The sequence below is a fragment of the Crocodylus porosus genome, unplaced genomic scaffold, assembly GCF_001723895.1.
Source record: "Crocodylus porosus isolate Cpor-Errol unplaced genomic scaffold, CroPor_comp1, whole genome shotgun sequence".
NCBI classification, from domain to species: domain Eukaryota; kingdom Metazoa; phylum Chordata; order Crocodylia; family Crocodylidae; genus Crocodylus; species Crocodylus porosus.
In genome coordinates, this window is record NW_017728906.1 from 156,555,612 (window position 1) to 156,572,408 (window position 16,797).

At 41.1% G+C, this 16,797-nt stretch overlaps 1 protein-coding gene across 1 annotated transcript in view; it reads right to left on the reverse strand.

Moving 5' to 3' along the window:
• FREM2 (FRAS1 related extracellular matrix protein 2) overlaps positions 1 to 16,797 on the reverse strand; it is a gene marked incomplete at its 5' end in the record, with an annotated part of 204,240 nt that overhangs the window by 43,413 nt on the left and 144,030 nt on the right. The window contains 5 exons of the mRNA XM_019530024.1: positions 2,044 to 2,226; positions 2,314 to 2,478; positions 4,781 to 4,978; positions 5,636 to 5,845; positions 9,769 to 9,918. Coding sequence (XP_019385569.1) covers positions 2,044 to 2,226; positions 2,314 to 2,478; positions 4,781 to 4,978; positions 5,636 to 5,845; positions 9,769 to 9,918 — 906 coding nt within the window. The remainder of the gene's footprint in view (positions 1 to 2,043; positions 2,227 to 2,313; positions 2,479 to 4,780; positions 4,979 to 5,635; positions 5,846 to 9,768; positions 9,919 to 16,797) is intronic.

Below are 16,797 nucleotides of genomic sequence, written 5' to 3' on the forward strand. Positions count from 1 at the left end.
TTCTTCCCCTTGATGTGGGGGTCTGTAGCAGACCCCTACCACCAAATCCTTTTCTCCTTGCCCCCCATGTAGCCTAACCCACAGTCCTTCTACTGTAGGTTGGTTAGCATTATGTCTTAATGAGGATTGAGGCTCATTGCATTTCACTGACTGATTTTTTTAAGGTTTCCATAAACAGTCCATCAACCATTAATTTGAGCGTCCAAGATATCCATCTGGAATAAGCAATAGGTATTCATAGATATAAGAGCTTCCTTTAACTAATCAGGTAGCAGGTATTTCTTTTGTCACAAGTCATACAGAACATTTAACCACAGTACAAACTTAGACTGCTTCTAAACAATGATCATACATCTAGTACATAATCCAATTGTCTACCACCTGTGGTAATTTGCCTTGTTAATTATAGGACAAATTTTTGGTCAAAATGGCTGACTGTGTGGTCTGCTCTCATTTTGGAAGCTCTAGTACAAAAATACTTTTAATACAACCTCTTCTTGCTTTCAAGCCTCTGGAAGAACAAAGGACCCTGGGCTGAAAAGCTGCTGCAAGAAAATTACTGTCCAGAGACTGAAAGCAGGATAAAACAGATATTCATCTGTTTAAAATATTAGTAACCATAATGAAAAATGTAGCCTTGCTAGAGTTTGGATTAATACAACCATTGTGCATGTAAGAAAAAAAAAATACAGCGGTCCTACTAAGAGCATGAACTGAAGTAGGGCCCAGTCACTACAGAAATAGGTATACCATACATGGTTTGCACAGAAGTGCTGGGAAATGTATCTCATTAGCTTTAGAGGAGCTTCAAGGCCAATAGATAGAGAGAGAACTGATAAGACCAGTACAGAACACCAAAACAAAGATTGGAGTGACCTGGCTACACCTGACGGGAAGGCTGCACTAACTGGTGAGAAGTAGGATGATACCACCTAAATATGTTTTAATAATTGGTGAGAACTCAGATGTGTATCCTGTAAACATGAAGCTGTTTTGATTGGTGTGTAAAAGGGGCCTGGGAACACTTAGTACCTTGTACGGGGCTTAAGGGTTATTTTTGTTTGTAACATGCCTACAAATGATCCAGGTAGCACTATGTGTTAGTGGGTCACAGATACTATGTCTAGGCCCGTTTATGAACAATAAACATGGCTATGCTTTTGTAACTAAGAATCAAAGTCTGTGGTCTCTTTCTTGGAGTAACAAGTTCACTAGGGATATGGCATCACAGACAATATCCTGACAAAGCAGGCACAGAATGTCCAGACTGAGGAAGCCTGAAATGACTAGTAATACTTAACCTCAAATAACATTAACAGAGTCAGATAAGATCGATGGAGACCTACAAAAAAATCATTATTTTTTTCTTTTACTTCAATGCTTTATGCAAAGCATTCAGATTTGTATTATTTTTAGATGTTTATTTCAGGTAAGTTCTCAGGATTTTTGTGACCTACTGGCTGTGTCCACACATGTGTGGATGATTGTTTTCCCAGGGACAACTAGCAGCTGTACACCTTGCCATGTACCTGTCACAAGTTATTCTGCATTGGGTAGGGGAGGCCGAGGCCAGTACTGTGCTGGCCCTAGCAGCCTTACCTTGGGTCCTTGGGGGCCTCTCAGGGCTGCAGCACTAGCAATGCTGCCATGTGGAGCCTGGCTGGCAGGTGTAGCATGGCTCTGACCAGCCAGGCTCCAGTTTTGAGCAGCACATGCTATCCCCATGTGCACTGCTCTACTTTTTTTTCTGCAGGTTTTTTGACCCCTGGATATCCAGGGGTCAAACCCCTCCCTGCTGCATTGCTCCCTTGCAGGGTGGAGAACAGAACATGCAGTACATCTGCAAGACCACATACTGCGTGGCTGTGCTTGTCTGGATGTGGCCATTAAGTCCTGAAAGCAAGAGGTTCTAACAAATGTATCTGCAAAGTAACTTTGCTCACTAAGTCCTTTTTCCTTTTATATTTTGCACAACAATCACAAAGGAAACGATCGAGTGGATGTGATACCGATTGGAGCAAAAGCCAAAGAACTCCTTCATACCTTCTGACACAGGGTGGTAGTCTTCTCCTGATGTAGCAGAGCCATCCTTTGTGTGAACTCTCACAATGGAGACCTTTGATGTATCACCCAAACGAAGCACTGGAATTTTGACCACTGCCAGTTCTCCTGCATCTTTTGGTTCACTTACACTAAATTTGGTCTCTCCAAATTTAATAATAGCCTCTGTAATTGTAGAAAAAGGTATTTAATAAGGTGCCCAAAAGCCAAAGTTGATATTGTATGTTTTGTGTCAAAAAAATAATGCCTCACTGTCTGCGTGATCTCTGATCTTTACTAAGGTTTCATTTTGTTCACCAATAGAGGCACCAAAGGAAGAATCACTTTGTGGTGTGCCAAGAACCAGACGCAGCTCCTCCTCTTCTTCATGGACAGTATCATCCATAAGGACAAGGGTGCAAGGTTTCTCAGTCTCACCTGAAATCATTAAGCACAGGGTAATATTAGGTAGAGCTTAACAGCAGTTTCACAGTAGTATTGTACAGCACATAGCAGTGTCTTTGAGAGGTAGAAAAGTGTTATTTATGTCAGGTGCAGAGAGAGAAACAGGAAGGTTTCAAGAATAACCTCTAATTTTGGCCCCTCTAATTATGGTAGCCCACAGCCATAATTTTATTTCTCTCACAGCTCTTACTGATTCCAACTACAGATGTCTCCAGTGTCTTAAGTTGAACAGCCACAAATTAATGTGCCTACAGTTATTGGACACACTGAAACTTTATCTGCCTATACATGTACTCATTGGCATTCTAATTAGATTCTTCATTCTAATTGGAACATTCCAGCGTCACTGCAGCATTACATGTATTAAGCCCCCATGCATTTTAAAATGGCCATGGGGCTCTAACTAAACCTCATCAAATGAGGTTTAGATAAAGCATCCCACAGCCACTTTAAAATGCCTCACTGTCACATGTATTTAATTAGAGCAGCTGCCAAGGAACTGCTTTAATTAAAATGTCTACCAACCTCCAAGCACATCTGCCTAAGTAATTTGCCTAAGGCTATCTAGGTTATCAGGGAAAAAGGAATGACTAAAATCCTAGTTCCTAATGCTACAATCTGTGTGATCTGATGTGGAAAACAGCACAGGAAACAAATGTAACAGCATCACTTTACTGTGTTTTGGCCCAGGTTTAAAATTATGCCTGCAAGGTGGACAGTGAACTCTGTCAGTATGGATCCTGCCAGAACATGACCACAGAAAGAATGGTGGGATGTAGTCTTAAACAAAAGCACAAATATCTTCCTTTCATGAGAATCTGGTGGTTGCACTGGTCCCTATTTTTCATAATGTGGGATTTGGATTTTGTCAGGTAAATTTTGGCAACACCCAGGGGACCATTCAAACGTGAGCACGGGCCCAACAGCTCTCTCAACTATGCAACTGGTCCAATAAAGGATATCCCAAAATATTTTGGACTCTTGGCAACATCCAGAGTGTTTAGCTGGATTCATTTTTTGAAATCCTTATTTCCTTCATGAACGATAAATCAGGTTAAAAAAATTCACAAAATGAAGTTAAATCTACCAAAGAGCTTTGCTGGAATTCCTTTTTCATTTTATACTGGACATAAATCCGATCATAATTACTTTGAATAAAGCTTGCACTTACATGACCTTGCAATATGCTCTTCACAATATCTGTTCTATTCAGTTCTATATCATGAGCACTGCAGAGAATTCAACTGGAATGCCAGCACCTGAGACAGGACTTGAGGTTGGTGGCAAAAATCCTAAGGAAGTAAAATGTGATCCCAACTGGCACCTTTGCTGTCTGTCTCAGACCAAGGCTACTGCAAAAGAATATCCCTAATCACCTGCTGATTTCTGTTCTTTCAAAAGGCTTGTGCGTTAGTCCGAACAGATTAGACCCTCTGTTTCACTACTGTACATAGGCAATTGCAAAACTGTGTAGGCTATAAGCTAAGCAGCATGGAGAGGCCACACTGAGAAGAATTAAGAGTGAAATTAATTCCTAAGCAAAGTAGACTTAACAACCTACTCTTTAGAAGAGATATCACAGAAGCAAAACAAAATGCAAAGTTATCCCATTTATATAATTAACTTACCTTAAATGGATCCTAGGAGCTACATACTGTTGGAAAAATCTTGTTTACAAAAATACAGAAGGAAAAAGTTTGAGCACATTGAATAAGAAAACAAAAATATATTGCTGGGCCACAATACTTTCTTGTGTTCCTTTAATAAGCTCATTTTTCTATGCAACTGGCAGTATGAGGTTGGTTTAAAAGGGGTGACTGGTAAATGAGAAATTAGCAGAAAGCAGGAAAAGAAAGCTTACAGACAATAATTAAGTTGGGTCCTTCATCCATTCCACTGGGAATCACTTGCATTACCAATAGTCTGTCTATGAGGGAAGCAAAGTTACTGGGTGTTTCCTTATGGTGACTGTTCTGCACTATCACCTGTTGAATTGCTCTGAATCTGCTCCAGGCTGCAAACCATTAAAAAGGACTCATCTGTTCAGCCTGGACTTTCCAAAGGGATGAGTTTTTCTTCCCAACAGATTATCACACTAATTTAGGATGGAGATAGGATGGCCAGAGGAACATATGTGCATACATACTGCCTTTTTGTGGAAAGAACTCTATTCTTCAGATTACTCTGGTGTTTTCTTTAAGCAAAACTCGTATAACCAAACAAATCAGACAGATTCTGATACAATAAAAGCTTTTAAATAAGAACCAGAGCTTACCAGGGAGGAAGGTGATGGTGGAACGGTCAGTGTTAGGACGTTCTTCAAAGTCCATCATTACCTGGGCTGATCCCTGCCGAGTGTAACATCGCACTGTAGATGTGTAATGGATATCCCCACTCCTGTATATCATGGCAGAAATCTCTCTATCATTTTCATTGCCTGTGTATACAGGTTCTTTAAACTGCATCTTAGGCACTAGATAGATAAACAGAGATAAATATAAATATATAGAAAAATATCAATTGCTATCTCTACAAGTTTGTGTTATTGTGTTATGTGACACATTATACAAGGTGTATGACGGACTCCTTAGTAGGTAGCAATTGATCTATATAGTACAGTACATTTTCCATAACAGAAAGGGTGAAATTTTGGCCTTACTGATTTAAGTAGCAAAATTCCTATTGACTTATGGATTGCATCTGAATTCCTTGAATGAACTGCAAGTTATGGTCTTGATTCTGATTGCCATGTGAGATTCTGAAAGTTATGGTCCTGATCCAGATCTCACATGGCAATACATGAGGAATTTTCACTGGAGTATATATAATTACACTGGTGTAAAAAAATGTGTAAATCTGCATATGGTCAGACCTTGAGTACATTTTTCCTATGGTTTTGAGGCAATGAGTGAGAAATATTACACCTACCTTAAAGTGTCGTTAGGCTGGTAAACACCAGGGAATTTCATAATGACCATAAGAGGTCAGGGCTACTATTTTACATCTTATTCAAAAGATCACAACTTCAGTAAGGTCATGTTTTACAATGCCATTCCTGGATACTAGGTCTATTGCGATAAACTTTATCATATAAACAGTTTTTATTTGCATTAAGCTAATATGTACTTACAATCAGAGACTGAGTCATTGATGAAGACAGTGGCTTTGCTTGGTTCTCCAAGGGTGGCACTCATGGGCATTCTTAGCACAAGCTCAAACTTCTCAACTCCCTCTAACACTGGCTGTCCAAGGTCATCCAGAATGACCACACGGAAAGTCTGCATGTTAACTCCGGGTGCAAAATCCAAATTACGGCTGATACCTACATAATCTACCCCAGCTACAAACAGAAACAGAAACTGAATCAACTGACTTTCACTGAATCTTATTAAAGATATAGATATAAATAATAGATACATAGCTGGGAGACTGATTTTAATAACTCATAACAATGTAAATATTTCTGTCAATAAATGTTTTATTTTTTTTTACTGTTCATAAATTTAAAACTACTTTTTCATTGTAATGGAAATAAAGTAGCTTGGTGTTAGACAGACCATTTTTATTTACTGGTAAGAACTATACCAGGCTTGATTCTGGTCTTCTTTTTCATCCTCCTGTAATTCAGGATTAATGACATTTAAGTAAATAGAATCTGTAACTAAGAGGAATTACAGCTTGGGACCAAAAACTGTTTTGGAAGAGACTCCATGAAAGAAAGGAAGATTCTTTGGGAAAGAAAACTAATATTATGTCTGTAATTCTAAAGGACAATGCTACAGATTATGTGATTAGTATAAAAGAGGAAAGCAAAGAGGTCAAGGGACTGATTGAAAGGAATTAATGGTGTTCAAAGGAAACACAGTAAGAATGAAAACCCAGTGTAGGGAGGAGCGGAAAGCAAACAGACTTTAGACTTTCCTGGCTAATGGAGATTAAAAGTCCAAGAGGAAGTAAGAAGAATCACATTAGGCCCAAATAATGTCAAGTGGGGCCTGGCACACTTCAGTTGCAAAGACAGGCTGATTTGAGTTTGCTTAGGAATAAAAAACAACTCGAAGGAAGCCCAGGAGACAGGATACTGAATTACATGAGGACACAAGGACATAAAAAGTATATCTACATCTTAGGTGTAGAGGAATCCTTTATGTGACTTTTTGGGAAGATCATTACCTAGCAGAACTGATGACAAATTTTCTATGGCGACAGTGAAAGGAATGGGAATTTCAGAGTGCAGCTGCAAGATTCAAGGAGCTTCCAGTTTGTTGGAAATTTTGAAACCATTTGGTTTTGATTTAACTTATGGCAAACCAAATGGATCTTCATTATTATCAACATTTGCCATAAAGCAGACACTGTGCTTTTCAGTCAGCTCTGGTATGCAGCCTGTTGTATTATTTCAATAAACTCATCACTGAATAGATTGAAGTTCATAGGCTTATTTTTGAAAATAACCCCCCACATTCTACTTAACAGGTTCTCTAATGAATTATGATTCTTCCTCCCTTGATACCCAGATTCTGCCATTACATTTTTTTCTGGAACTAAAATGCATCCAGGACAGGATTCAAATGCTCTAAGTAAGGCACCAAAATTTAACCAGGGCAATACTTAACTTTTGAGCAAGTGACCAAGGAGGTAGAGTAAAAATGACTCAGGCTTTTAGGATCCCCATGAAGTCCAGGAAGCTGCAGAGAAAACTAGCTTTTTGAGGCATCTAGGTGTTCACCATAGAGAAGGGGTAGTGGAATATCTCTCTTAAAAGGTAATTCAAAAAGCCCAGAGGTATTTAGAGGTAGCCCACAGAAAGCACTGAAGCACAGGAATGTATCTGAACTCTCACTCCTTTTAAATCTACCCATCACACATTAATATTTACTTGCAGTTCACACCTGATTACACCTTCGAGATTTCTGTGTACTCAGTTACCAGAGATAGGTGATTCAAGATGATGGCAGTGGTGATGTTGGCTTTTTTCAATAGCTTAGTAATTAAAGCATTTACCTAGAACATGGGAGGTATGGATTCTAGGCATAGTTTATAAACAGTGCTGGAAATAAGCAAGAGGAAGCCTGCCTTTATAATCTAGTATTTAAAGATCTAGTGAGGATGTGGTGCAGAGTCTCTGCTGCCAAGCATATTTCAGGAGATGACTCTGCAATGACAAATGCATAATTAGCGCAGGAAGCCTCCTACATAGTTCAGTCATTGGGAGAGGGAATTTGTGGGTTCTGATACCTGCTTCCTACAGCACTGTCTACCTATTTTATTCCCAAAGGAGTGCTTCAATCACTAAGTAACAGAGACCAGTTCCTTTTAGCTTGTTCTTCTTTTGGCCTCATGATTCTTGCATTTTTGTCTGGCCTGTGGGTCACCTTCGAGAGTGCAGAGGAGGCGAGTGCCTCCACCTAGTCTTTTCTATAGCTTGGTCCCCATGGCATCCTCAAGTGTAAGATCTGAGTGGAAATCCCTTCAAGGACCTAGATACCAAATTTCTAATTTTCTGCATGCCTGCTCTAAGCCCTAGTCCAATGAGCAAGATGGACAGTGACACCACCATGGGTTCTGAATCAAATGCAGGGCTGTTGATGAGAGTTGGTCATAGTTTTATCTAAGGGCATGACCCTCTCCTAGGACTTAAGCAGAGCTTGGATAGTAAGAATCACTTTAGCACTTAGTAGATTTTGATGGCGAAGCACATTCTCTGACTTGCTTCTGCACACACAGTGCCTGAGTACGACTGCTTAGGAATTGCTGTAGTTCTAAATGGAGGCCTCTACTGATTTTGACACATAATGTGTTTTTAAGGTATTGGCACTGAATCCATTTCAATAATTCTGAATAATTTCTTAGGACCTAAATGTCCAATTCATACATTTCTCTCAGTTAAGTAGCTACTGGGGCAATTTGACTTTCAGTACTTAGGATGAGGTAAACTTGGCGGACCATGTAAAATAAGATAAGAACTGAAATAAACAGACATTCTTTTTAATATCTTACTAATCTCATTTTCCATGCAAAAGCACAAGAATGTGGAAAGATGTACTGATGTTAAACACTTGAATTCCATACCTACCTAACATAATATTAACATTTAGATAACTTTGTCTATTTTAAAATTATTTCAGCTGCTAACATGAATGCCTGTTTATGCACAATGCAAGAAACTAGGAAAATGTGTACTTTTTATAACTTCTTTACATCCAAAGAAAGCCTTGGAAGCTTCTTCCTCCAGATACTGATTTAGAACGTGAACATGCAGCCATAGGTTCTAAGAAAGCTGCACTGAGCCACAACTGAGGCTGCTGCTCATGCTACCTGACACTCAACAGCAAGCAGGGCAAATTGAGGTGAGTAGGTGATGCAGACAGATGAGCCAGCCAGAACTCTAGCCCTAGAATTCACTGCAAGGCAATGAGCAACAGACTATGAGAGACAGCATATGAATTTTTGGACCCACATCTGTCAGTGCTGGACCTGATAATTGGCTTTGTTACCATTTCTAAGTGCTGTGTTTTAATGCTCTCAAATAAACCATTATTTTTACTTAGTGTGTGCGTCTACATGAGATGCTAGATTGCTGTAGTGATAAGCTAGAGCGACATAGCTCATTGCTACAGCGATGTAGCGTTGGCAGGCACAAACCACGATGCTGATACTACACCGCTGTAACCTTACAGCTACAGCAATGTACCATCTAAAAATAACTGTGCATCACTGAGACTGCTTAGTACCAAGGGGTACTGCACAGTCCTGGGCACGTGTAGACGTGTTCAGTGATCAGAATAATTGGTAGATCTAAAACAGAAGAGTATGCTTGCATGTCAATTATATTGTATTTAGTACTACGCAGCTTCATTCACTCAACTGAAACTAATGGGAGTTGAGGGTAATCTATACCTCCCAGGATACAACCCATGGCTTTCATTTTTTAGACAGCAAGCAACACCTAGCCAGGCCTTTTCACGGTTCCTTATCCTGTCCATTTTACACCCAACTTACTAGGAGTCATCTCACTGTGAGCACGGGTTTTTCCTTATTCTGCTGAACACTCCACCCATACATTTCTCCAGATGACTGAGGATCATCTCATATGAAAGCTCATTGCAAATACAAGTGTGCAGCACCTAGCCTGGTAGCCCTGTGGGCCATTACAAGGGCTATACTTGAAAGAATTGATGGCATTAACCCATCCAAATTGATCAATGCTCCATGTTAAGAGAGATGAACAAAAACTGAAGCAGGAGCACAACAATTACTCACCCTCTGCAGTTACTGGTTCAGATTTGCGAGACCTCACTGTAACAGTAGCAGATTTAGCGAGATCTGTTCCTGTTCTCCAGACGTGCACCTCAACGAAGCCAGCACTTTCATCTACATAGTATTCATCATCTCCAAAGTAGAAAGCTGGTTCTAGTAAAAAACAACACCACAACACCTGTCAAAATTTTGAATTCTTTTTATATTATATATATAAATGAGAGAAGAAGAATGGTTCACTAATCAGAATGCTTGCCTGACAGGAAAGTTGGGTTTTACTTCCGAATCTACCACAGATTTTCTTTTGGTAAATCTCTATGTGCCATGGTTCCTCATTAGTTAAATGGGGATAACAGTATTTCCCCGCCTTTTGCGGGGTATACATTAATTGACGTAAGACATTCAGATATGATAGTAATGAAACAAGACACAAATCACCATTGGCCAGTCCTGCCTATTTTTTTTAATGAAACATTGCCTCTTCCATCAAATTTCAACCTGGTGATAAGTTCTAGGTGTAATTTTTTTTACTGCTCTGCAGCTATTCATATCCTTAAATTATACAGAAAAAGGATTGGTTGTTTTAAGTTTAGCATATTTTACTTATGGTAAAATGCTGAATACTATAAGGACCCCTCTACATGTGCAGGTAAAGGAGAAATGGAATGTAATGCAGGGTCCATACAGTTGTGCCTCCTGCCATTCCACACATGCATGGCCAGAGGTGCGATTGTGGAATGTGTATTAAATACCAGGCTCCCCTGCATGACCAAGATACAAGCTCCTGCAGCTGGGAGGCCCCTAGGTTGAGGGGATCCCAGCCATGGGGGTGCCCTATGTATGCCCAGGGCTAAGGAACCATGGCTCCTGCAATCTCCCAGCCCTGTGGGTCTCATGCATCCCCAAAGCTGGGAGATCATAGCAGCTGCAATTCTGCAGCCCCAGGGTTTCATGCAGTCCTGAGGCAGCCATGCCCCAAGGCTGCTGGGACCCTGCTGAGTCCCAGCACCAAGTGTCCATAGCTGCTGCTGTCTGGGTCCCTGTGCTGCCAGGGCCCAGAGTCAGCAGCTGCTGAGACTGAGTCCCCTCAGTTGTGCGATTCCCAACCCTGGCCAGGCAGGACTCCAAGTCCCAGGGAAGACCCTGCTACATGTGCTAATTAAAGCTTGATAGCTACCAGTTATAAAGTTAGCACACATTTTTGAGGTCTAACTTTATAATTGGTTGGAGCTTTTATGGCGTGATAACTACTTTGTATGTGTAGCTGGTCTCAAGATAATTTCACAATTAACCAATTAAGTTAACCATGATACCTGTATGGTGTTGAGAGGGTCTAAGGATGAATAATTATGGTGTTATATAAATAAATATAATTCTAATATAAACCCTACTGTTGTAATCCATGCTACAAATGTTTATTAATGTTAAAGAGATCTATTACTCTGACATATACAATCTTCACTATATTCTCCACAAAGGTATAAGACATTTTAAAGAAAGGTAATGAACACAAAAATCAAAATCCTTTTTGACCTTTTCTGACCCATCATGGCTAGGCATTTTACCAGTTCTTTCCAATTATCTTTAATTTATGTTCTTTATTTCACTATTACAATATTCAATTTAATATATTATGGGGTGGGGGTGACTTTGTACATGATATCCTGAAGATGCACAAACAATTTAAATCTCACATTGTCAGGGCTTAGAGAAAAAAACACCAGACATACAGGGCTTTCTGAAGGCTTCTGGAGCTCCCACTGCTTAGTGTAAGTATGTGTTTCAATCACAGTACACTCAAATATTTCAACAGCCTGTACAACTGTACCTTTTTCCTGTTTAATAACTCCAATTCAAAAACTCCAAATGAAAACAGGAAAAATACTATTGCAATACAACAAATTGGTAGAGATTTTACAAAAAAAGAAGTCTATAAACTAACTACTGTGATATGGGCACTGTGTTATACTTAAGGCTATGAAGTAAAAAAACCCCCATAGAACAATACAAAATATTATGACACAGTTATGGATACTCTGGGAAGCATAACTATGAAGTTTTTTATTCTGATGAGTGTAAAATGTTAACTGGAATACTACCATCAATATCTGGCACAATAGTTTATTATACTTTTCTTTTTTTGTTTAGAAGTAAAGTAATATATTAGACAACTGCTTTCCATTTTAAAGAAATATCCTCATTTATTTTTTCAACTGTCTTTTGTTAAATGGAGAAATATACTTTAAATTAAAACAAAGACAGGTGTTTCTTATCTGTGGGTTCTTATCTTATAATTATTGTGTGGGTGTGTGGGGGGTGTGGGTATGGTGTGGGTGTGGGAGGGATCTGGGTGTATGTGTCAGATGTGTGGAGTGCGTGTGGTTGAGGTGTGGGATACATGGGACCATTAGGCATGTGTGTGTGGGTACGGTGAGGGTGTCGTGTGTGTGGGTGTGAGGTGTATGTATGGATATGTGTGTGGTGTTTGGGACTGTTGGATGTGTGTGTGGGTATGGTGGGGGTGGAGTGTGTCAGGGGGTGTGGGGGCATGTGTGGGGACGTGTAGCTGTATGTGTGGTGGGGAGGTAAGTATAAGCATGCATGTGTGGGGTGTATGTGGTTGAGGTGGGAGGTGTGCATGCGTGTGTGTGCGTGTGGTTGAGGTGTGTGTGGGTATGGTGCGGTGTGTGGTTGAGGTGTGGGGTATGTGGATCAGTGTTGAGTGTGTGGGTATGGTGGGGGTAGGGCATATGAGGGAGTGTGGCTGCATGTGTGGGGTGTGGTTGAGTTGGGGAGGGGTGTGGGGGGTGCTTCCTCCCCCACCAGTTTCCCCCCTGCCTGCTGTTTGTGACATGGCTGAGCCCAGCCTCTCCACAGGTTGGGGAAGGGGAAGGGGAAGGGAGAATCAGAGCTACCTGCCTGGCTCGCAGCATGCTGCAGAGGGTGGGAAAGCAGATGCCACTGGCAGGCAGCAAAAGGAGCCCCTAGGAGAGGGGAACAGGTCAGGGAGGGGGTGCTGAGCCTGGCACCCTTGGTCTCTGTCCCACACCTGCCCAGCAGGGCTGCAGCCAAGTCTGCACTGGTTTCTGCTGCTTCCAGCCCACATGTCTGCCTGGCAAGGCTGCACCAAGTGCATGCTGTCTCCTGCTACTGCTCTTGCTTGGCAGGGCTGCATTGGCTTCTGTTGCTACTCCCACTCCACCTGCTTGTCCCGTGCCTGCCCGGGGGAGCTTTGTGAGCAACAAAGCTCCTTTACCCACCACCCCACCTCCATCTACATGCTCCCCCACCCAGTCATGCATGAGCAGGACTGAAGTGAGCTTCAGGCTGAGCCCACCCTTCCCCTCAAGGCTGCTTTCCTTCCCTACTTGCTGCCCAAAGCACTGCAGCAAGGACAGAAGGAGGAGTCACTGGAGGGTGGTGGAGCCCAGCAGCTCCCTGGCCAGTGGCAGCAGTAGCCCTGCCCAAAAACTGTGCCTTCTGGCCAGGGCTGGCACTGTCTGGTGGGGGAGGCTGGGAGCGCAACATGTGCTGCCCCAGGTGGGTGTGGGCATGACTCAGCCCCATGCAGAGCACAGCAGGGGCAGCCACTGGCAAGGCGAGATACAATTAATTGGTGGGTGCCTGCCTGTGGGCTAGATCCAATCAGCTGGTGGGCAAAATGCAGCCCGCAAGCTGTACTTTGTCCACTCCTGCATTAACATCTTAAGGTGGTTTTAAGTACCTGTTATGTGGCTGAAAGTTATGCCACTCCACAGCAGGATTATCTATGATCTGGACTTCCCAGCTCTGTTTTATTAAGGTGCAGCCATTCCCCACAGATGTGCCATTCAAGTGGAAGTCCTACAGTAATCCAGGATCTCTCAAACCCCTGGCCTTAGAGCAAGGATTTTTATCCTATCCTGACTCACCAGCCCTCTAGTGGCAACTCACAGCTACAGCTCTCAGTTGTGCCTCAGCTCATCAGGTCTCTAGTGGCAAATCACAGCTATACAGGTCAGGGACAGTCAGAGAAGGTTTCTAGACTAAGGGTAACTGCTCCATATTCCAAGCTGGCACTAACACGAATCAACATTTATGTGGCTCAGAGTGTAAGGTGTAACAAGGCCATGAAGTTTAAGTACTTGACTTTAAGTACATGCATTATTCAATCTTTAGTCATCAGCACTCTTAACCACGTGTATATTTTTAAGATGTGATAAAATACTGTTGAAAGCTAATGGGAGTTTAATATTTGCTTTGCTGATCAGGAATGGGATTGCTCATATGTTTGAAGTCATGTACATGCTCAAATGCTTTGCTGAATTAGATATTAGGGAACAGTTGCATGATATTCCAAACAAAATGAATATATATTTAAAAAATATGGTACTGCCTCTGCCAACCAGAATTAAAGAAGGTAAATAATGAAAAGGGTAGGCACACTCTTATTTATTATTATGAATTACAATACCTCCCTACTGAGGTGAGTGCCACAGCTGAGTAGGAGTATAGTCCTTTCTCTCAAGAGCTGAGTAGCTAAATTCAAATCAAATGTAGCAATGGGTATAACAAAGAAGACAGAGGAGCTTGGGGAATAATGAGTGGTAAGTACACATATGGTTTGAAATGATAAAAACCTTCATTTTACTCTGTGGCTTATAATTCCCCCCCATCCTAAGTATAACTCCCCCCCCCACACACACACACACTGGACACCAGTAGACAAGCAGCTCACTCCTTTCAGTAAGTAAAATGAAGGTATTTTATTTTAAACTTCTCCCAGGAATTCCTGGTATAGTTTACCTTAATGCAAAATTACATTTTGTGCATTTATTTACATAGTTTGCACTGGCAGATGATAGATCTGCACATTACACATCTCACTCCCTTCCTGAACTTTCAACTTTGTGTACCAGTGTGTACAAGTGCGTGTGTGTAAAGATGAGTGTGTTATCTTATTAAACTTATTCAAGTGCGTCTTGTGCACAAGCCAACAAATTCCTTACATGTCTTACTTCAGTGCGAGTGGACAGAGGTGAAGACAGATAATGAAACCTTAAATAGAATTTACTTACAGAACTCTGTTACTGAGAACAGATTGGAATATGATATGGTACTGGAAGTGCTTTGTGAAAAGTTCTCTGGCTTTTTACAGGGACAAAATCTGATCTCTCATGTTCAACACTGAGATTGAAATAAATTTTATTTCAGATTCCCCTTCCTGTGCTGTGTTCAAAATCATGTTAACTCTGCTATAATTACTTTCCAAAAATATTGATAATAGGACATGACCAAAGCATGAGACCAAGAATACATCACATCTTCAACATGTATTTATTGGCAGTATCTTTAATTTGTTAAGTTTAGATGAAGCCTGGTACAGATGAAAAGCGAAATGTGCATATGCGGCTGGGTTGGGGAATCATAGAAATCATATAAAAATTAGGGTTGGAAGGGACCTCAGGAGGTCATCTAGTCCAACCCCCAGCTGAAAGCAGGAACCATCCCTAACTAGATCATCCCAGTCAAGGTTTTGTCTACCTAAGTCTTAGAAACATCAAAGGATGGAGATTCCACAACCTCTCTGGGTAACTTGTTCCAGTGTTTTACTACTCTTCTAATGAGAATGTTTTTCCTAATATCTAACCTAAACTTCCCTTGCTGCAACTTGAGACCATTGCTCCTGGTTCTGTTATCTGTTACCACTGAGAATAGTCTAGCTCCATCCTCTTTGGAACCCAGCTTCAGGTAGTTGAAGGCTGCTATTGAATTCCCTCTCAGTCTTCTCTTCTCTAGGCTAAATAAGCCCAGTTCCCTCAGCATCTTCTTATAAATCATGTCTCCCCTAAACCCCTAACCATTTTTGTTGCCCTCCACTGGACTCTCCAATTTGTCCACATTCTTTCTGTAGTGGGGGGCCCAAAACTAGACATAGTACCCCAGGTGTGGCCTCACTGGTGCTGAATAAAGGAGAATAATCACTTCGCTTCATCTGCTGGCAGTGCTCCTACCAATGCAGCCCTGTATGCCATTAGCCTTCTTGGCAACAAGGGCCCACTGTTGGCTCCTATTCAGCTTATTGTCTACTGCAACCCCCAGGTCCTTTTCTGCAGAGCTGCTGCTTAGCCAGTCAGTCCCCAGACAGTAGCAGTGCATGGGACTGTTCTGTCCTAAGTGCAGGACTTTGCATTTGCCTTTATTGAACCTCATGAGATTTCTTTTTTCCAACCCAGCAATTTTTTAGGCCTCCCTGAATCCTAGCTCTATCCTCCAGCATATCTACTACTTCCCACAGCTTGATGTCATCTGCAAACTTGCTAAGGGACGGTGGGTCAAATCTGGCATACAAGGCTGGTGCTGATCTAGTGTACAGGGGTGCAGGTACGACATGGCAAATGGAACTGGTGCTGGATCCAGCACACATGGAGTTGTAAACCTAATTGCTTGTTCAAATTCTACCCATACCAAAGAGTTCTCTTTTATATCAGTCACCCAGTAGCTAGCATGACTTACTAAAAAGGCATTGTGATGTTATCAAAGGTTTGGAAGTTGAAAGCTACCCACTTCAATTAGTAGTTGTATCATTTTAACTGAAGTCAAACTCTTTTATCCTCTCCGCACAGAACCTGTTGATCACACAGTTGATTTTAATAAAATAGGAATGGAGAATTACAGCTGGTAGGTTACCAAATAGATAAATTAGGTGAGGTAAGGCATTTATTTTTAAACTATTAAATGTGCCTCCTACAAGGAGACAGTCGAACTACTCTATTTGTTCAGATCCTGTAATACAACATCAAAAACCTTCTGAAAGTTTTGGTAGAAAATAACAGTTATATTCTAGGATATTTTAATATACAAATAATTGATATGTTTTGATTGCCATTAAAACTGACATTTGCTTAACATATCCATTGTGGTATAATTATTTACTCCAAGTAACTCAAATTTAACCCATTTAATTTTATAACCAGAAAGACTGCTAACATTGTTGATTAATGAGAAAAGGAAAGGAACTGATCTCCCAGGCTGTGACAGAAGTATTAGTGC